General features: G+C 49.9%; 2 protein-coding genes across 2 annotated transcripts; both read left to right on the top strand.

The window, feature by feature from the left end:
* The first annotated feature begins 400 nt into the window (after window positions 1–400).
* On the top strand, window positions 401–3,614 carry LOC103638050 (uncharacterized). Its single transcript, XM_020552931.1, has 5 exons — window positions 401–647; window positions 761–803; window positions 884–1,086; window positions 2,838–2,970; window positions 3,059–3,614. The coding sequence occupies exons 3-5, from the start codon at window positions 920–922 to the stop codon at window positions 3,113–3,115; spliced, it is 357 nt and encodes a 118-aa protein (XP_020408520.1). The 5' UTR covers window positions 401–647; window positions 761–803; window positions 884–919; the 3' UTR covers window positions 3,116–3,614.
* Window positions 3,615–8,052: 4,438 nt separating this feature from the next.
* On the top strand, window positions 8,053–21,036 carry LOC118473430 (uncharacterized). Its single transcript, XM_035962807.1, has 2 exons — window positions 8,053–8,653; window positions 20,618–21,036. The coding sequence occupies exons 1-2, from the start codon at window positions 8,053–8,055 to the stop codon at window positions 21,034–21,036; spliced, it is 1,020 nt and encodes a 339-aa protein (XP_035818700.1).
* The last annotated feature ends 456 nt before the right edge of the window (window positions 21,037–21,492 follow it).

Raw genomic sequence — 21,492 nt, 5'->3', positions numbered from 1 at the left:
CGTTGGATGTGAGAGTGCTGCTGACTGCTGTCCTCGTTTGTTGACGGCCTGATCCGGAGGACTGGAGGAGGGAGGGACAGGGGCGGAGGGCCCGTTATGGCCAAGTATGGCCCGCGCCATACCTTAAATCGGCCCAGTAAAGAGCAAAACCTAGGTATTCAGTCCAACAACAGGCACGCGCAGCACAGCCGCCGCAGCACGCTCCTCACCTGGCCGGCCGACCGCCTGCTTGTCCGTCCGCGGCCGCGGTGGCCTCCATCTCTGGCTTGCTGCTTCCTGCCTCTCCTTCCTGCTTGGCCCATTGGGCGTTGGCCGGTCGCTCGGTCTTGCTCCACTGCTCCGCGGCTCCGCCATTGGAGAAAACAATCTCGTGCTCCGGTGCTCGTGCTACTGGCTGCAGACTGCTTGCTAAGTTGCTTTGCTCAATTTGCTGCTTGCTAGCCTTCTACAGTGCTCCGGCTGCTTGCCTGGTTGCTTGGCTTTGGCTAGTTGGCTTAGTTGCTCGCGTAGTTGCGTTGGCCGCGTTGCTGCTTGCAGTTTCTGCTTGCTTTGTTGCTTGCTATTTGCAAATTTAGTTGCCCTGCAGTTGCAAATTGCAATAGATTCAAGCTCAGCAAGGTCGGCAAAAAGAAAGGCTCTAGAAAGAGGTAGTTGTGTTATGTGTAACAATATTGTCTATACATTTTTTTATTAAATTTAGCTCTTTATTTTAATGCTAATGTATGCTTGCTCTTTGTTTGACAACTTATATTTGGTTAAGTTACTGATTTGACATATAATCTACAAGGAATTCTTCATCTAAGGTACTTCTTAATAATGTTTTTATACTAAATTTTGTTTTACTACAAGATATATTTTTGTCATTGCCATACCTTATTTTTAGGTCGTGCTCCGCCATTGGGGAGGGAGGTGGTGGGGAATGGCGGCGGCGACGCTCCGGTGGGTGCTGCAGCTGCACCGGGACGTACCGCGGGCAGCACGGTTCTACTCGGAGGGTCTCGACTTCAGTGTAAACGTCTGCACGCTCCGCTGGGCCGAGCTGCAGTCGGGGCCGCTCAAGCTCGCACTCATGCACACCAACGACAGGTGCGGCTACTGCTGTTTGTTTATACCGCGCTCTCCTCGTAGTATTATCCTCTTCGTATAACTTCGGCCTTCAGATGGATGCGGATTCGGATTTGTGTGAGGTTCATGTGTTCGATGAAATGTGTGTGTGCAGCACTTGGTTTTATTTAAGTTCTGAAAACTTGGGTGATGGGCTGCGAGATTAGTGAAGAATCAAGTCAGTTTTCATATGACAGTCGTGTCAACTTTGGCTCGAGATACCTTGCCCTGGAACTTCTCCTGCGGATATTTTTTTTTGAAAGCAAATGGTAGGAGCTATGCCTTCATTGAAGAGGGAAAAGAGTTATAGAAACATGATCACAGATCTCACACACACCAGGAGCACACCTCCTCCTGCATAAAAAGACCCGCAGGTGAAACTAAGAGAATATCAAACACAATAGGCGAGGCTGCTAGTGAACATCAGCACTCATATAAAGCGAAAGACTCTTTTATTTTCCCTGCACCCACCTGCAAGGCTGCAACGCCGACAGTGAGCTATTCTCGAAAATCCTTTTAATTACGCTCTTTCCAAATGTTCCACATGAACATGATGTAGATCGTGATTCCATCGAAGTCTCTTCTTCAGTCTTTTGTGATGAGAGAGGTTGTCAAACCCACCACTCGCTGATGCTGTCGAAATTTGATGGGTCTACTTGCTGCAGTAAGACCAGCCCTTTCCCAGGAGAGGATCTGGTTCCAGATATCGAGAGCGAAAGGGCATTGCAAGCAGAGGTGGATTTTAGGTTCTATAGGTCCTTGGCAGAGCGAGCAAGAGGTTTGGTGTGGCCATCCACGACGGGCTAGATTGTTGGCAGTGAGCAGCTTATTCTGAATGAGAATCCATGCAAACAAATTGCACTTCTCAGCTCTTGCATTCCAAATGTGGTTAACCTTGTGGCGTCTATAAGTACCCAGTAACTTCTTCTGTGGATATGATCTGTCGATCTGGCGGTTCAAAATTCCTTCTTTTTATTTTCACTAGCATCTATCAACATAGAGGAGTAGTGAGGCAGGCTAGCTTCGCTGCATCCTGGGGAGGGGGGGACGCTAAACTAATCTCGTTTTTGTGTGTAGGAGTGCCCGCCAAATGGAAAATGTCAACGAATCCTTCATTTGTGGGCAATGATTTGCACTGCAGGTTGATAGTGGGCTTTGAGCAAGCTCAGACTTTCGAGTAAAAGTTATTTATGTTGATCAGCTTGGTCAGACTTACAATAGGACATGTACCAAAGAACATAACATACAACACAAACTTAGTGACCCCATAAAGAAAATAACTCTGAAAGTGAATTGTATGGAAGGAGTGTTGGATCTATCGCATGAAAATATGAGATCCATGGAAAAGTAGACCAAAACATACTGGACAAACTTTGTGACCCTATAAACATAACAGCTCTGAAGTGTTGGATCTGGGAGGTTGCCAGTTCTTGGGAAAAAATCCCAAACATTGCTTGAAAATGATACTTCAACTCTCCAATACATTTCATAGTCCTCGTTACAATCTTGCTATGTCAAAGGCAGTGCATGAAAACAAGTGACCCCCCCCCCCAAGAGTCAAAAGAAATTGCTCTCCTTGGAGCTTTTCTCAGTTTTTTGTGTGGATTTCAAATTCCATCATCACATAAACATAAGCTACACAAAACACATAGGGGATCCCCCCCCCCCCAATTGGCCAGTGCATGAAATCATAAATTCATAACTATTATCTTATATTCTGTACATGCTTGCAGTAATCTTGCATCGCAGAGAGTCTATTCTTCAATGCTCTCCTTCACTGTACCAGACATAAACAGTGCCGTATCGAAGCTAATGGCATTGGGAGCCGAGTTGGATGGGCCAATCAAGTATGAGATCCATGGAAAAGTATTGTCTCTATATTCCCACGATTTCCATTTATGTATTTCAGGACGCAGAATCATTTACATGACGTTTCCTGTTTCTTCCAACGCAGGTTGCAGCACTGCGATGCATCGATGGGCACATGCTAGGCCTGTACGAGCCAGCTTGAAGAACTCGTGTCACAACGAAAGTATTGAGAAGTTCCATTAACCACTCACTGAAGACTGATGTGTATGTCCGGCAAAAGATCTTTCCGCGTAAGACAACTTACTGGGCCTGGTGTGCATGAAGTGGCAGAACTCCTTTTGTTAGCAAAATCACGAGAGACACGGTGGATGGTTTGCAGTCTACCATTCTCTTCCTCGTGCTGCTGGTTATGATACACATTTTTCTCGAACTGAATGTGCCTAGCAGGTCGTCGTGGTAAGCTGAAGCCAGGTTTCAGTGGTCCTGCTCGGTCATGGCCTTGCTTCATGGCATTGTGCCAGTACATCTAATTCAAGTTTCAGTTGTAGTTTGACTGACATTACATGTGTGCGTAGTTTCAATTTGCAATTCAAGTGCAGGAGTGCTCTGCCCCTGATCATCCATGTAATTGAAATTCTTCTGTAAGCATTTGTTCTGACAGTATAATTGTGGACCATAAAGTTGCTGTTAACTTGTGTGTAGCTGCACTGTTCTATTTTTTTCACTTTTAGGGTCCGTTTGGTTTCCTTTAGTCCAGGGACTAAAATTTAGTTGGAAGACTAAAGTTTAGTCCCTACCCTGTTTGGTTCTGGGACTAAAAATATTTAAAAAATATTAAATGAATCATAAGAGGACCAAATACCTTTTAGTATTCTCCCGCCATTAGTGCAACTGAAATAAAGAAGGGCAAAAAGTGGAATTAGTATGGTTTAGTCCCTTTTAGTCATCCCTTGAGGGACTAGATAATAAAACAGTTTAGTCCATATTTTAGTCCCAGTGTTCGGCTATTTAGGGACTACCAAACTGGGCCTTACTACCCGTTTGGTTCCTTTAGTCACTAGACTAAACTTTAGTGACTAAGTTTAGTCACTAAAGTACATTGTTTGGTTTTAGTGACTAAACCGGACTAAAGAACATTAATTGTTGTGAATAATGACTGTATTACCCCTATTAATTAGTGGATGTTTGCTGCAAGAAGAAAGTGTAGAGGACAAATAAGGTAAAAATCCTAATTTAGTCCCTTTTAGTCATTGCGAACTAAAGTTTAGTCACCTCACTTTAGCTATCATGTTTGCTTATTTAGTGACTAAAAGTAACTAAATTTTAGTCACTAAACTTTAGTCGCCCCAAACTATAGATGGCCAATAGTGTCGGGCTAATCGGGACATCACGGCACGGCATGGCCCGATGGGTACTGTTGTGCCTGGGCCGAGCACCGGGCACGCTGGGCCGGCACGGGCACGGCCCGATTATCCCGGAAGCACGGTTAGCCCGCTCTATTTGTTAACCTAAAACACGTCGCCCCCTCCCCCCCATCGGGCCCGCCTCGTCAGTCTCACTCGCTTGCCTCGCCTGTTGTCTCTCGCCCTCCTTCTCTCCGTCTGCGATTTAGGGGCGATTTTGGGGGGTGATTCGTCGATTCGTCTCCACCGCCGCCTCACTGTTCGACTCCGCCGCCGCCTCGCCTCCGGGTTCGAGCCTCCGCCCTCCGGTAGGGTCCTCCACCGCTCCCTCCACCTCTGGGCTCTGGCTTCCCCTCACCTGGTGGTTGCTTGGCTGGTTGTTCGGTCACGGATTTGGTTACGCCGTTACGGTAAGCTTTCGATGTTCGTCTTCTTCTTCCTCTAGCCGACGTCTCCGACGAGTTTGAGACTTCTTAATCTGGTGCTTGTTCTTGTGATCTGTGCTCAATCCCAAACCCTAATCTACTCTATTGCCTTCTTGCTCTGTGATTGTACCTGTGAGGGACCGATTTGGTGCTCCGGCTTTGGTAAGTGCTTAACCTGTTCTTGTGATCTATGTTTGTGATCTGTGTTCGAACCATAAACCCTAATCTACTATAATACCTTCTTGTGATCTTGTTCTCTGATTATAGCCGCCGTGAGGGACCGATCTGGTGCTCCGACTTTAGTAAGTTCTTAATCTGGTGCTTGTTCTTGTGATCTATGCTTGTGATCTGTGTACCAACCCTAAACCCTAATCTACTCTAATACATTCTTGTGATCTTGTTCTCTGATTATAGTCGTCGTGAGGGACCGATCTGGTGCTCCGGCTTTGGTAAGTGCTTAATTTGGTGCTTGTTCTTGTGATCTTTACTTGTGATATGTGTTTGAAGCCTAAACCCTAATCTACTCTGATTATAGCCGCCCGTGAGGGACCGATCTGGTGCTCCGACTCTAGTAAGTTATTAATCCAATGCTTGTATTTGTGATCTGTGTTGGTTCGAACCCTAATCTAACTATCTTCTTGTTATGTGATTGCTAAACATCTTCATTGATGATTGAAAGTCGCCTAGAGGGGGGTGAATAGGGCGAATCTAAAATTTATGAACTTAAGCACAACTACAAGTCGGGTTAGCGTTAGAAATATAAACGAGTCCGAAAGAGAGGATGAAAAAAGTGTCAAAATAAAAGTTGTAGAACTTCAAAAGTTATTTATCTTTGTAGTTGACAACTTTTTTATTTGAATTCGTTTAGGGTCTCAAATAAGCAATTTACACTCAAATGGTTGTAATATGTGGAGAAAACAACTACAAACTAGACACAAGGCATGTCATAGACGGAGTGGTAGTGGAGGGTACGCGCGAGGGTGAGGTCTACGGTTCGAATACTAACAACCGCGTAGCGCGCGAATTTTGCGCGAAAAATGCCGCGACTTGCGACGGAGACGGGCGGGTGGGGTGGTCCTAATACAAATAAATTTTTTACTATTTTTAAAATATGTTTTATGTTTCCTGGAAACGATTTGCACTGGCGGTTTTATTACGTCGACCGCCAGTGAAAATCGATTTTCACTGGCGGTTTTATTACGCCGACCGCCAGTGAAAATCGATTTTCACTGGCGGTCCTCAGTTACCCGCCTGTAAAAATGATGATTTCTACTGGCCCCTAGCACTGGCGGTTACGAAAAACGCCACTATAAATAGGTTTACAACCGCCACTATAGAACTTCTCTGTACTAGTGCTCCATGCTGGCAAGAAGGATGGCATTAGCACATTTCTCCCCACGCAGGCACGCAGCCAAGTTGACATCGAGATCAAACTGATAGCACCAGTCCCAACCTCAGATGCCTCAAGTATAACACCTTGTGTATCATTATCAGCATTCCTCAAGTAAAACAGTTTTGGCATCATCATCAGCATTCGGTAGGTATATGGGTGTCATGGGGAGAACATAACGAGAACTCACAACTGTTGGTCACTCTAACTGAAAATGACGGGACACATGAAAGGAGTTCTTTTTTTCTCTCTTTTTAAGAAAAAAGGTAAATAAGGGCCAAGCCGCATAAATGTGGGGAAACGCGCAAGCAGGCGGTCAGGTGCCCCGCGTGCGGGCGTCGGGGTGCCTGGAAAATATTCAGAAACAAAACAGTGAGAGAACCACTTGGAGGAAGAAATAGAACAAGTGACATCCAATCATTACAATTATTAGAGGCATCGAACATTACTGAACAAACATATTCAAATAGCTCAAAGAACCATGAAATATAAGTGAACAAAGTTAACGGATTGCAACAGAATCATTGCTAATAATTGAAATAACCTAGATCAAAGAACCAAGAGATATAAGTGAACAGAGTTAATGGATTGCAACAAAATCTAACCAAAGTACATATATGCCTGGGACAATATAGGAAATAACATGCCCTGGTAGCATAGCCGCAAGTTCCATAAACAACAGCTAATTAACAAATTTGTATTAGGACATAAAACTGGATGGAACCAAACCATTTTGCCCCTTCCTTTATAATCGAGCAAGAAATGCAATTTCATCTATAAAAACCAATCACACCATTCTCAGAGTGAACATGAACAAAACTACCTCCAGCAGACATGCCAGCAGCGACTCTAACCTCATGATTGGTTGTCCGCATACGCACATGCAGGCTTGTCCGAGCTTGGCTCGCGGGAGATGCAATATTCCCACGTTTCTGTGCGTGCAGGCAGAGAGCCACAAATTGGTCTGTGCTGCACCAGCAGAAGCAGGCCCGCTCGCTTGCGTGCAGCCATTCAAACATGTGCTTACCTGAAGTCAACGCATACCCTGCGCCTGGTTGTAAACAGTTAAGCACGCATCCAACCAAACACACTATAAGTACCACCAGCATACCAAACGCAACGAACCGGCGTTTGGGGAGCCCCAGCATGTCTCTAGTCACCAACCCAGTGCCATACCTCGTGTAGAGTAGAGTACCGAGAAGAACATGGCAAGAAGCGGACCCAGACATAGTCGGAGTCGACGATAACGTGGAAGGTAGGGGGACGGTGGTGCGGTTGGTCGCCTGAATAGCTGGCCCTAGCCAGGCGCCCAGGCCACGGGAGGCGGGAAAGAGCTAGGCGGCTAGCCCGGCCAGGCGCGACCGAGAGCTTGACGGTGACTTCGCCCTGCCTTGTGGATCCGCACCGCGGCTGGCACCACCGACGCGTTGGCCAGGGCGCCAGGCACAGGCGGAGGAGCGATCGCATCAGCGGACGCCACCACATCGCCCTGGTGGCCACGGGGAGTAGGAGTCACACATGGCGAGGAGGAGCGTGGCACCGATGTCGGGTAACTGGAGGAGGTGGTGGAGTTGTGGCGTCGTCGGGGCGCAGCGAGGTGAGCAGAATAGCTAGGCTTTATAGGGAGGAGGGGCGGGCAGAGCGAGGTGAGGGGGATTCGTTGCGGAGCAGGCGGAGGTCGTGAACGGCGCGCGAGATGCGGTAAGCTGGTAGGCGGGCGCGACATGCGCGGAGCACCGTTAGAGCGAGGTGGCGGGCGGGTGCGGCATCGTCGGGGGGCAGGCTCGGGGAGGCGGCGGTGTGTGTGAGGTGTCGGCTACGGCCTACGGGTCGGGGGCGGGGCGTGCGGGTTGATTTGTAACATATGGAAGGGCAGGAGTAGAGATATATATACCCGTCGTTTTGTTCTCCAACCAACACAATGCTCGCGCCGCCTGTACCTGAGATGAGCATGGAGACGGAGCATGGTGGCCACGAAGAGGAATCGGTGATGCTCCCGTGCGTCGCGTTCGCATCGGAGCACGGTTACAAGTTCTTCTCCCTCGCCCACATGCGCATGCTTAACAGCGCCGACGTGCGGCCAATGCCTCCGGTGCTCGGCCGCCGGCTCGTGCCGTCTCCGTACGGCGGGATGGTGCTAGCCACGGATGTGTGCTACAGGCACCCGTGCCACCTCGTCGACCCCTTCACCGGCTCGCGCGCACCGCTGCCGGACCTGCCCATCCCCTTCTCGGAGAAGGAGCCACGTCTGCGCTGCGCGCGCGTCACCGACGACGGGTTGGCGTGGGACTGGTCCCCGCGAGGCGTCATGCTGGCCCGCGGCGACACGACCTTCTTCTGCGAGCACGGCGGCGAGCGGTGGATGCCGGTGCACCAGTCAAAGCTCGGCTCGCCCATGACCGTCAACTACCGCGACGGGCTCTTCTTCGTCCTCGAGCTGCGCACGCTGAAAACTACAATCATCGACGCCGGCACGCTGCAGGCCCGCACGAAGATCCCTGCGCCGCCGGGCTTCGGCGACGTCGACTGTAACGCCCCGAATTTTGCAGTTGAATTTTTTCTTTTCTTTACTCGCCAAAATTCGGGCGTTACCTTTTCTTTTTCTTTTTCCCCTCGCTAAACCTTGACCTTTTCCAAAGTTCTAGCGGGATTCGGTTTGGATTTCCCGTGTAAGAAAAACCCTAAATACCTTATGTTGTTTGATGCACCATGCCGAACCCTGCATTTCTTTTGATTGCTTCGAAAGCGCAATTGCATTCATGTAGAAAGATCGGATTTCGAAAATGTGGAGAAGATCTTTTCTTTCTTTTTTTCTCCCTCTCTTTTTCTCTCCTCTTTTTCTCTCTCTCCCGCGCCGTGGGCCGACCCCGGCCGGCCCAAGCCCCTGCGCCCCCCCCCCCTCTTGGGCCCAAAGCAGGCCCAGCCGCCCCCACCCCCCCCCTCTTTTTCCCCAAATCCCCTCTCCCTCTCCCTCATTCTCTCCCTCTCTCCCTCCCCACCCAAGCCGCCGCCCCACCCACCTCCCTGCCCTAGCCGCCGCCGCTGCCCCGACCCCGGCTGCGTGCCCTCGCCGTCGCCCCCCCCCCTCGCCGGTGAGCCCCCTCCCCTTCCCCTTCTCCCTCCTCTCTCCTTCCCCCTCCCCTCCTTCTCCCCTTGGCCGCTGGCCCTTGGCCGCGCCCGGCCGCCCGACCGCGCCGCCCGGCCGCCCCCAGCCCCGCCCGCTCGGCCCCCTGGCCGCGCCCGCCGCCCGCCCTGGCCCTTGGCCGCGCCCGGCCGCCCGACCGCGCCGCCCGGCCGCCCCCAGCCCCGCCCGCTCGGCCCCCTGGCCGCGCCCGCCGCCCGCTCGGCCCCCTGGCCGCGCCCGCCGCCCGCCCTGGCCCCTGGTCGCGCCCCCCCCTGTCTCGGCCCCGGTTCAGCCGGCCTCGGCCCCGGCTCAGCCGCCCCCGGCCCCAGCTCGGCCGCCCCCCCCCCCGCGCTCGGCCGCCCCAGCTCGGCCGCCTGCCCCCGGGCCGGTTCAACCGCCCTAGGGCCGGTTCAACCGCCCCTCCCCTCTGTTTTTTTTTATTTTTTTTTATTTTATTTTATTTACTTTCTGTGATCTTAATTACCGTATTTTAAGTAGGCTAATCACTGTTCATGCTATGGGAAAATAGGAAGTTTAATTTAAAATTCCGTTATGCTATTGATTCACGTAGTTAATTGTTTACCCTGTGCAATGTTGATCAACTAAAAGTGATTAGGTTTCCATTAGTATATATAAATACATATGACAGAATTATTTTGTTAAAAAACCAATTGCGTCATTAGTGCATAAGATTTAACCCCCTGCGAGACCTTTCCCGTCCCTTTCTAACCATAACAAATGCGTTATCGAATGTCATACTTGATGCATATTCGCTTTATTTGTTATCTTGTATGGTGTACTGTTCTTTTGTATTAAATATGTGGATGAATGTATGTATGTTTGCGCTCGCATAGAGAACGATCCGGTCGAAGAGCCCGAGGAATTCGCAGGAGAAGCCCCTGAGCAGCAGTCGTTTGGTGGAGGCAAGTGTCCTTTGACCTATCTATGTCCTATTCATTCTTTAATTCACCCCCCGCTTTACACATTTATACCTAAGGATTGACTAGCTTTTGTTATCCATGTCCTTGTTTACCTATTTGGGTCGGATTATTACTACTTAGTCTGATGCTATTGCTCAACTCTAATCAATGAACATGATGTGATTATCTATGATACGCTGTTTTCCCGTTCTTCTTTATGATTATACTTGTGGTTTTCAAGGGGACTCGAGCGGTTTCTCGAGTGCCTCTCCGTAAGGACCTGTTCTATGGATGACCGCCCGGGAAAACAGTGCAACCATGAGGGTGGAATGGGGTGCCCTTAGCTGAATAATTAGAGGATCCGGGGTGTAGTTCACTTAGCCGTCGTGCCGTCAATGGGGCTCGGTGTATGCGGCTCGCTCTGCCAAGTTTGGGTTCGCCCCTTGGGGAGGAGTGCGGTGCATTTAGGAAACCTAACGGGTGGCTACAGTCCCGGGGAATCTTTGTAAAGGCTTCGTAGTGAATCCCTGGCCATTCACCTCGGGAGTGAATAAGGGTCTTGCAAGCCCGGGCTAGAGAGGGAATCACGGCTTGTGGGTAAAGTGCACAACCTCTGCAGAGTGTTATGAAACTGATATATCAGCCGTGCTCGCGGTTATGAGCGGCCAAGGGAGCTCCAGAGATTAGTGATACTTGATCAGAGACATTGTGGTACAGGTGGTTATGAGATTGATGGTTTTGGTTATGATTATGGTGCTGGTAAGTGGTATTCTTTCCGTTTGGAAAGGGTACATCGGGTTAATAACTTGGGTTAATGCTAAAACTTGGCTTTCTACTAGTAAATAATAATCTGACCAACTAAAAGCAACTGCTTGACTTATCCCCACATAAAGCTAGTCCACTACAGCCAAACAGGATACTTGCTGAGTATGTTGATGTGTACTCACCCTTGCTCTACACACCAAACCCCCCCCAGGTTGTCAGCATTGCAACCACTGCTCAGGCGAAGATGAAGCTGTGGAAGGAGACTTCCAGGAGTTCCAAGATTACGACGAGTTCTAGGTGTGGGTTAGCGGCAACCCCCAGTCGGCTGCCTGTGAAGGCCGCGTTATCTACGTTTCTTTTCCGCACTTTGATTTATTGTAAGAACTATATGGACGTCTCAGACGTATGATGTAATCGACTATTTCCCTTTTTAATACTATTTTGAGCACTGTGTGATGATGTCCATATTATGTAACTGCTGTGTACGTGAATAACTGATCCTGGCACGTACATGGTTCGCATTCGGTTTACCTTCTAAAACCGGGTGTGACATAAGTGGTATCAAAGCCGTGCTGACTGTAGGACCGCTAACCTAGAGTAGAATGGTCGTTCTAAGGATTATAGACCTCTGTCTCTTCCTTGACTTTGATATCCCTTCAAAAGTTGGTCCTACCGACCAAACCTATGTTCTACTATATATTATACCTTGCTAAAAAAATTGTGTTTCATTCTGATCCTTCATTTACTTATTACTTGCTGGTCATATTAATTCTGTTCTCACCCTTTTGCTTGCGATGTCTTTTGTAGATGGCTCGACTTAGACACACTGCACGAAAGTCAGTCATCCCCTTCTTACCCTCCCGCCTTGCTGAGCGTCCGCTTCGCCGTCCCGTGGCCGGACAGTCCAGCCACTTGGAGAGACTACACCACCGCCTGCGTGAGGAGCAGGAGCGTCGACGACAGGAGCAGCAGAGCTCTTCCCTCTCGCTCCACCAGGAGATAGAGTCTGTGAGGAGCTGCTCCCCTGTGCTTCCTCTGGAGCCGCCCCCTGCACCACCACTGGGCGCCCCAGCCTCTGGAGTAGCTGCTGGAGGAGACCCAGACGACGGAGATGGCGACGACAGCTCGAGCCACGACACCGACTTCTCTGCTAATCCTGAGCCGGAAGGATGGGTTGCTCGACCCATCACTCGCGACGCTGCTCGCGGGTGTCACTTCCATGATGCGCTCGACACCCTGCTACGTCGGGCATTTGACCGGCATACTTGGTCCGTCGAGTATCGCTGTGTGGTCTACCAGCATAGTCGCGGGGTCTACCCGGATCGCTGGGAGGCAACTTGCTTGGTGCGCTGCCCGGAGGACAGTCTCCAGGGTGCAGAGGCCTGTTCAGAGCACTATTCTATCTCTGAGCGGGACTCAGCTGAGGCAGCCATGCAAGATGCTGCACGGCGTGTGCTTTCGCACTACTGCTCGGTTTTCGGTGGGGCAGCTGACGGTCTTGACCTGAAGTATTACCCCCGCCGTCCATCTGGCAGCACAGGAGGCGTGATTGTCTCACCTGTCGGTGAGGGCAATCCTAGGTTGAGCAGCACAGTCAACCTAGCCGCCGTGCTAAACACGGAGCTGGACCATGCATTAGACGAGCTGAGTAGGGCTCGTGCTGAGATCGCCCTGCTGCGGGCTGAGCGCGCGGAACGTCGTTATCTGGACGGTGGTTCCCCCGCTCCCGTTGGGACTCAGCACCCGTACCGCTCACCTCAGCGTGGACACCAGTCTTATGGCAATCCCGCCTGCAAGACCAAGATAAACCTAGAACCATAGATCGTTAGAGTTGGATCTTGTAATTAATACGAAATAAATATATACATGGAAGCTTCAGTCTTAGCGTTAGTCTCGGTCTTAGTTAGTCTTAGTTAGACAGGGTAGTTTGCTATATCCTGTGCATCTATGTTTGTCATGATGAACTATGTTTGATTTGGATCTTTGTAATGATTGTCACCAGAGTGTGGGTATCCCCTGCATTTTGGTTTACATACTATGTCAATAAAGTTAGTTATATAGTTGGGAAACCCATTATTCTCCTTTCCTCTTTATCTGAGAAGCTGTGTGGTCTGTGTTGGAGATCAGTGAAGATGCTCATCTGTTCAGTGCTGTTGGAGAATTCTATACTCTTTTCTTATGCTGCAAGCTTTGCCAGATCAGTTCTGATGTGTGGTTGCGTTCTGCAGATGTCAGAGAACAGGCGTAGAGGAGGAAGGCGTGCTCAGCAGGAGCGAGCCGCTCCGCAGGATGAGGTACCCCAGCAGCAGCACCTGCCGCCCCCGCCCCCGATGTCGATTGAGCAGATGTTTCTGATGCAGACTCAGGCAGTTCAAGCCATCGGTCAGACTCTGGCCGCCATTCAGCAGCAGCAGCAGCAGCAGCAGGCTCCACCCCAGCCTCAGATGCCTCAGATGCCTAGAGACAAGCGTGCTGAATTCATGAGAGGTCATCCACCAACGTTCGCTCACTCTTCTGACCCCATGGATGCTGAAGATTGGCTGCGCACTGTGGAGCGGGAGTTGCATACCGCTCAGTGCGATGACAGGGAGAAAGTTCTGTATGGTCCCCGTCTGTTGAGAGGAGCAGCCCAGTCATGGTGGGAGTCTTACCTCGCCACCCATGCCAACCCCGACACCATCACCTGGGAAGAATTCAGAGGCAGCTTTCGTCAGTACCATGTGCCTGCAGGTCTGATGACAGTGAAGAAGGAGGAGTTCCTGGCCCTTAAGCAAGGGTCATCGTCTGTCAGTGAGTATCGAGACAGGTTTCTGCAATTGTCTCGCTATGCTCCTGAAGATGTCAACACCGACGCCAAGCGACAGTACCGTTTTCTGAGAGGCTTGGTTGACCCCCTGCAGTATCAGCTGATGAACCACACCTTCCCGACATTCCAGCACCTGATTGACAGAGCAATCATGACAGAGAGAAAGCGTAAGGAGATGGAAGATCGTAAGCGCAAGATCAGTGGACCCCAGCCTGGAAGCAGCAGCCGTCCTCGTTTCTCAGGCAATCAACCTCAGCAGTTCAGGCAGAACCAGCGTCCACCTCAGCAGCATCAGCAGCGTCAGCAGTATCAGCAGTTTCAAAGGCAGTACCCTCAGAATCAGTACCAGAACCGTCAGAGCAATCAGTCAGGAGGTCAGTTTCAGAAGCAGAATCAGCAAGCACCTCGTCTTCCTGCCCCAGCAAATCAGCAGAACAGTCAGGCAGCACCAGCTCAGGTTGGAAACAGGGCATGTTTCCACTGTGGAGAGCAAGGCCATTGGGTGATGCAATGTCCGAAGAAGGCAGCCCAGCAGCAGTCAGGCCCCAATGCCCCAGCAAAGCAGAATGTGTCTCAGTCTGGAGCAGGCAACCGCTCTCAGCAGCGCTATAATCATGGAAGACTGAACCACTTGGAAGCTGAAGCAGTTCAGGAGACCCCCGGCATGATAGTAGGTATGTTCCCAGTCGACTCCCATATTGCAGAAGTGTTATTTGATACTGGAGCAACACATTCTTTCATTACTGCATCATGGGTAGAAGCACATAATCTTCCAATTACTACCATGTCAACCCCTATTCAAATTGACTCAGCCGGTGGTAGAATTCGAGCTGATAGCATTTGTTTAAATGTAAGTGTGGAAATAAGGGGGATAGCGTTTCCCGCCAACCTTATAGTAATGGGTACTCAGGGAATAGATGTCATCCTAGGGATGAATTGGCTAGATAAGTATCAGGCAGTTATCAGTTGTGATAAAAGGACAATCAAGTTGGTGTCCCCACTAGGAGAGGAAGTGGTGACCGAGTTAGTCCCGCCTGAGCCAAAGAAAGGAAGTTGTTATCAGATGGCTGTCGATAGCAGTGAAGCAGACCCAATTGAGAGTATCAAGGTTGTGTCTGAATTCCCAGATGTGTTTCCTAAGGACTTACCGGGTATGCCACCAGAGCGGAAAGTTGAATTTGCTATAGAGCTTCTTCCTGGAACCGCCCCCATCTCTAAGAGAGCTTACAGAATATCCGGACCAGAGTTGGATGAACTTAAGAAGCAAATTGATGAGCTGTCAGAGAAAGGTTACATCCGGCCAAGCACCTCGCCTTGGGCCGCCCCTGTCTTGTTCGTGGAGAAGAAAGATGGCACCAAGAGGATGTGTATCGATTATCGAGCTTTGAATGAAGTCACGATCAAGAACAAGTATCCTTTGCCCAGAATAGAAGATCTGTTCGACCAGTTGAGAGGAGCCAGTGTGTTCTCCAAGATTGATCTGAGGTCAGGTTATCATCAGCTCAGGATCCGACCTTCGGACATTCCGAAGACGGCATTCATTACCAAGTATGGTTTATATGAGTTCACAGTGATGTCTTTTGGTTTGACCAATGCGCCAGCATTCTTTATGAACTTGATGAACAGTGTATTCATGGATTATCTTGATAAGTTCGTGGTGGTATTCATTGATGACATTCTGGTTTATTCTCAAAGTGAAGAAGAGCATGCAGATCATTTGAGAATGGTATTGCAGAGATTGCGAGAGCACCAGTTGTATGCAAAGTTGAGCAAGTGTGAGTTCTGGATCAGTGAAATCCTGTTCTTGGGTCACATAATCAACAAAGAAGGATTGGCTGTGGATCCGAAGAAAGTGGCAGACATTCTGAACTGGAAAGCGCCAACGGATGCTCGAGGAATCAAGAGCTTCATTGGAATGGCCGGATATTATCGGCGATTCATTGAAGGGTTTTCGAAGATTGCGAAGCCAATGACAGCGTTGCTAGGCAACAAAGTTGAGTTCAAGTGGACCCAGAAATGCCAAGAGGCCTTTGAAGCGCTGAAAGAGAAGTTGACTACAGCGCCCGTCCTAGTCTTGCCTGATGTGCACAAGCCCTTCTCGGTGTATTGCGATGCTTGTTACACAGGTTTGGGATGTGTGTTGATGCAAGAGGGAAGAGTTGTGGCTTACTCGTCCCGACAGTTGAAGGTTCATGAGAAGAACTACCCAATCCATGATCTAGAGTTGGCAGCAGTGGTTCACGCACTGAAGACATGGAGGCACTATCTGTATGGACAGAAATGTGATGTTTACACAGACTATAAGAGTCTGAAGTACATATTCACTCAGTCAGAATTGAACATGAGGCAACGAAGATGGTTAGAATTGATCAAAGACTATGAGTTGGAGATTCATTACCATCCAGGCAAAGCAAACGTAGTGGCAGATGCTCTGAGCAGAAAGAGTCAAGTCAATCTGATGGTTGCTCGTCCGATGCCTTATGAGTTGGCCAAGGAGTTTGACAGATTGAGTCTCGGATTTCTGAACAATTCGCGAGGAGTCACAGTTGAGTTGGAACCTACCTTGGAGCGCGAAATCAAAGAAGCGCAGAAGAATGATGAGAAAATCAGTGAGATTCGGCGACTGATTCTAGATGGCAGAGGCAAAGACTTTCGAGAAGATGCAGAAGGTGTGGTATGGTTCAAAGACCGCTTGTGTGTTCCCAATGTCCAGTCTACTCGGGAGTTGATTCTTAAGGAAGCTCATGAGACAGCTTATTCGATTCACCCTGGCAGTGAGAAGATGTATCAGGATCTGAAGAAGAAATTCTGGTGGTACGGAATGAAAAGAGAAATCGCAGAGCATGTGGCTATGTGCGATAGTTGTCGAAGAATTAAGGCAGAACACCAGAGACCAGCTGGATTGTTGCAACCGTTGCAGATCCCTCAGTGGAAATGGGATGAAATTGGTATGGATTTCATAGTCGGATTGCCTCGCACTCGAGCCGGCTACGACTCCATTTGGGTAGTAGTGGACCGTTTGACCAAGTCAGCCCACTTCATACCTGTCAAGACCAACTACAACAGTGCAGTATTGGCAGAATTGTATATGTCTCGGATCGTTTGTCTTCATGGTGTGCCAAAGAAGATAGTGTCAGACAGAGGAACGCAGTTCACCTCTCATTTCTGGCAGCAGTTGCATGAAGCCTTGGGCACGCATCTGAATTTCAGTTCAGCTTATCACCCGCAGACAGATGGCCAGACCGAAAGAACCAATCAAATTCTTGAAGATATGTTGAGAGCATGTGCGTTGCAAGATCAGTCCGGATGGGACAAGCGATTGCCTTATGCAGAGTTTTCCTATAACAACAGTTATCAGGCCAGTTTGAAGATGTCACCATTTCAAGCGCTGTATGAAAGGAGTTGCAGAACTCCGTTGCAATGGGATCAGCCTGGAGAAAAGCAAGTGTTTGGGCCAGATATTTTGCTTGAAGCCGAAGAGAACATCAAGATGGTCCGAGAGAATCTGAAGATAGCGCAATCAAGGCAGCGAAGCTATGCAGACACAAGAAGAAGAGAGCTGAGTTTTGAAGTCGGAGACTTTGTCTATCTGAAAGTGTCACCGATCAGAGGAGTCAGAAGATTCGGAGTCAAAGGCAAGCTGGCACCCCGCTACATTGGTCCGTATCAGATTCTTGCAAGACGAGGAGAAGTGGCTTATCAGCTCAGCCTGCCAGAGAATTTGTCTGCTGTGCATAATGTCTTTCATGTGTCTCAGTTGAAGAAGTGCTTGCGTGTGCCGGAAGAGCAGTTGCCAGTGGAAGGTCTGGAAGTCCAGGAGGACTTGACCTATGTTGAGAAGCCAGCTCAGATCCTTGAGGTTGCAGATAGAGTCACCCGAAGGAAGACCGTCAGAATGTGCAAAGTCAGATGGAGTCACCACTCTGAGGAAGAAGCAACCTGGGAGCGTGAAGATGATCTGATGGCCAAGTACCCGGAGCTCTTTGCTAGCCAGCCCTGAATCTCGAGGGCGAGATTCTTTTAAGGGGGATAGGTTTGTAACGCCCCGAATTTTGCAGTTGAATTTTTTCTTTTCTTTACTCGCCAAAATTCGGGCGTTACCTTTTCTTTTTCTTTTTCCCCTCGCTAAACCTTGACCTTTTCCAAAGTTCTAGCGGGATTCGGTTTGGATTTCCCGTGTAAGAAAAACCCTAAATACCTTATGTTGTTTGATGCACCATGCCGAACCCTGCATTTCTTTTGATTGCTTCGAAAGCGCAATTGCATTCATGTAGAAAGATCGGATTTCGAAAATGTGGAGAAGATCTTTTCTTTCTTTTTTTCTCCCTCTCTTTTTCTCTCCTCTTTTTCTCTCTCTCCCGCGCCGTGGGCCGACCCCGGCCGGCCCAAGCCCCTGCGCCCCCCCCCTCTTGGGCCCAAAGCAGGCCCAGCCGCCCCCACCCCCCCCCTCTTTTTCCCCAAATCCCCTCTCCCTCTCCCTCATTCTCTCCCTCTCTCCCTCCCCACCCAAGCCGCCGCCCCACCCACCTCCCTGCCCTAGCCGCCGCCGCTGCCCCGACCCCGGCTGCGTGCCCTCGCCGTCGGCCCCCCCCCCTCGCCGGTGAGCCCCCTCCCCTTCCCCTTCTCCCTCCTCTCTCCTTCCCCCTCCCCTCCTTCTCCCCTTGGCCGCTGGCCCTTGGCCGCGCCCGGCCGCCCGACCGCGCCGCCCGGCCGCCCCCAGCCCCGCCCGCTCGGCCCCCTGGCCGCGCCCGCCGCCCGCCCTGGCCCTTGGCCGCGCCCGGCCGCCCGACCGCGCCGCCCGGCCGCCCCCAGCCCCGCCCGCTCGGCCCCCTGGCCGCGCCCGCCGCCCGCTCGGCCCCCTGGCCGCGCCCGCCGCCCGCCCTGGCCCCTGGTCGCGCCCCCCCCTGTCTCGGCCCCGGTTCAGCCGGCCTCGGCCCCGGCTCAGCCGCCCCCGGCCCCAGCTCGGCCGCCCCCCCCGCGCTCGGCCGCCCCAGCTCGGCCGCCTGCCCCCGGGCCGGTTCAACCGCCCTAGGGCCGGTTCAACCGCCCCCTCCCCTCTGTTTTTTTTTATTTTTTTTTATTTTATTTTATTTACTTTCTGTGATCTTAATTACCGTATTTTAAGTAGGCTAATCACTGTTCATGCTATGGGAAAATAGGAAGTTTAATTTAAAATTCCGTTATGCTATTGATTCACGTAGTTAATTGTTTACCCTGTGCAATGTTGATCAACTAAAAGTGATTAGGTTTCCATTAGTATATATAAATACATATGACAGAATTATTTTGTTAAAAAACCAATTGCGTCATTAGTGCATAAGATTTAACCCCCTGCGAGACCTTTCCCGTCCCTTTCTAACCATAACAAATGCGTTATCGAATGTCATACTTGATGCATATTCGCTTTATTTGTTATCTTGTATGGTGTACTGTTCTTTTGTATTAAATATGTGGATGAATGTATGTATGTTTGCGCTCGCATAGAGAACGATCCGGTCGAAGAGCCCGAGGAATTCGCAGGAGAAGCCCCTGAGCAGCAGTCGTTTGGTGGAGGCAAGTGTCCTTTGACCTATCTATGTCCTATTCATTCTTTAATTCACCCCCCGCTTTACACATTTATACCTAAGGATTGACTAGCTTTTGTTATCCATGTCCTTGTTTACCTATTTGGGTCGGATTATTACTACTTAGTCTGATGCTATTGCTCAACTCTAATCAATGAACATGATGTGATTATCTATGATACGCTGTTTTCCCGTTCTTCTTTATGATTATACTTGTGGTTTTCAAGGGGACTCGAGCGGTTTCTCGAGTGCCTCTCCGTAAGGACCTGTTCTATGGATGACCGCCCGGGAAAACAGTGCAACCATGAGGGTGGAATGGGGTGCCCTTAGCTGAATAATTAGAGGATCCGGGGTGTAGTTCACTTAGCCGTCGTGCCGTCAATGGGGCTCGGTGTATGCGGCTCGCTCTGCCAAGTTTGGGTTCGCCCCTTGGGGAGGAGTGCGGTGCATTTAGGAAACCTAACGGGTGGCTACAGTCCCGGGGAATCTTTGTAAAGGCTTCGTAGTGAATCCCTGGCCATTCACCTCGGGAGTGAATAAGGGTCTTGCAAGCCCGGGCTAGAGAGGGAATCACGGCTTGTGGGTAAAGTGCACAACCTCTGCAGAGTGTTATGAAACTGATATATCAGCCGTGCTCGCGGTTATGAGCGGCCAAGGGAGCTCCAGAGATTAGTGATACTTGATCAGAGACATTGTGGTACAGGTGGTTATGAGATTGATGGTTTTGGTTATGATTATGGTGCTGGTAAGTGGTATTCTTTCCGTTTGGAAAGGGTACATCGGGTTAATAACTTGGGTTAATGCTAAAACTTGGCTTTCTACTAGTAAATAATAATCTGACCAACTAAAAGCAACTGCTTGACTTATCCCCACATAAAGCTAGTCCACTACAGCCAAACAGGATACTTGCTGAGTATGTTGATGTGTACTCACCCTTGCTCTACACACCAAACCCCCCCCCCCCAGGTTGTCAGCATTGCAACCACTGCTCAGGCGAAGATGAAGCTGTGGAAGGAGACTTCCAGGAGTTCCAAGATTACGACGAGTTCTAGGTGTGGGTTAGCGGCAACCCCCAGTCGGCTGCCTGTGAAGGCCGCGTTATCTACGTTTCTTTTCCGCACTTTGATTTATTGTAAGAACTATATGGACGTCTCAGACGTATGATGTAATCGACTATTTCCCTTTTTAATACTATTTTGAGCACTGTGTGATGATGTCCATATTATGTAACTGCTGTGTACGTGAATAACTGATCCTGGCACGTACATGGTTCGCATTCGGTTTACCTTCTAAAACCGGGTGTGACATCGACTACGCCTACCTAGCGCCATCTACGGACGACGCGATTCTCCTGGTGCACCGCGCCGGGGACAGCGACGGCGTGGTCTTTACCAAAGCGTACCGCGCGCGGCACAGGGACAGCCAGAGGCCGCCGAGGTGGAGGCCAGTGCTCGACATCGGTGACCGCGCGGTGTTCGTCGACGGCGCGCATGGGTTCACAGTCACCGCCGACCCGACGGGAGCGAAGGCGAACCGCGTGTACGTGATCCTTGCCCATCAGCTGACGCACCCATGTGGGCGTCTGGCCGTCGCATACGACGTCGGCTTCACAGACCTTACGAGGCTAGAGCGCATGGGGCGGCTGAATCTAAACACCGGCGAGGTTGAGCCAATGTGGGGCCGTCCGCACTGGATCATACCTAGGAATGAATCGGGTCGTCGTTAAAGATCAACTAATACAATTTATTTACATTAGTTTACATAACGAGGCACTGTTTCTTCGTAAAGGTTTTTTTTGAAGCATTAGAGAAATAAACGACAGATTTATAAAATACTTTGATTTTCAAAAGCCACTGGTAAATCTACCTGTGCATTGCAATGCGAGAAATATTCAGCTCGCCTAGCCCTATTCTAGTGAGCGTATTGAAAAACATCGATCTATTATTATAAGAGGTAGAGGTGAAAGGCTCCAGCGACTCGTCATGTTCTTGATGTGTCCGGTGGGTGAGATCACAGCGAGCATCAAATTCATCTGCTACCTATAACTCTATTGCATATTGGCGAGTTTCTCATTGCTTTTATTTTTGCAAGATTTTTGCATAATTGTTCATTTTGACTGGTTTTTTTTGTGTTGACTCCTTTTGTTATTGCGAAATTTGTATGAGATGGACGCGTCTAAAAA

Source organism: Zea mays, chromosome 9 (genome assembly GCF_902167145.1).
Source record: "Zea mays cultivar B73 chromosome 9, Zm-B73-REFERENCE-NAM-5.0, whole genome shotgun sequence".
NCBI classification, from domain to species: Eukaryota; Viridiplantae; Streptophyta; class Magnoliopsida; order Poales; family Poaceae; genus Zea; species Zea mays.
The sequence above is the reverse complement of the archived record's forward strand: the minus strand, read 5'-3'. Positions and strand labels throughout refer to the sequence as shown.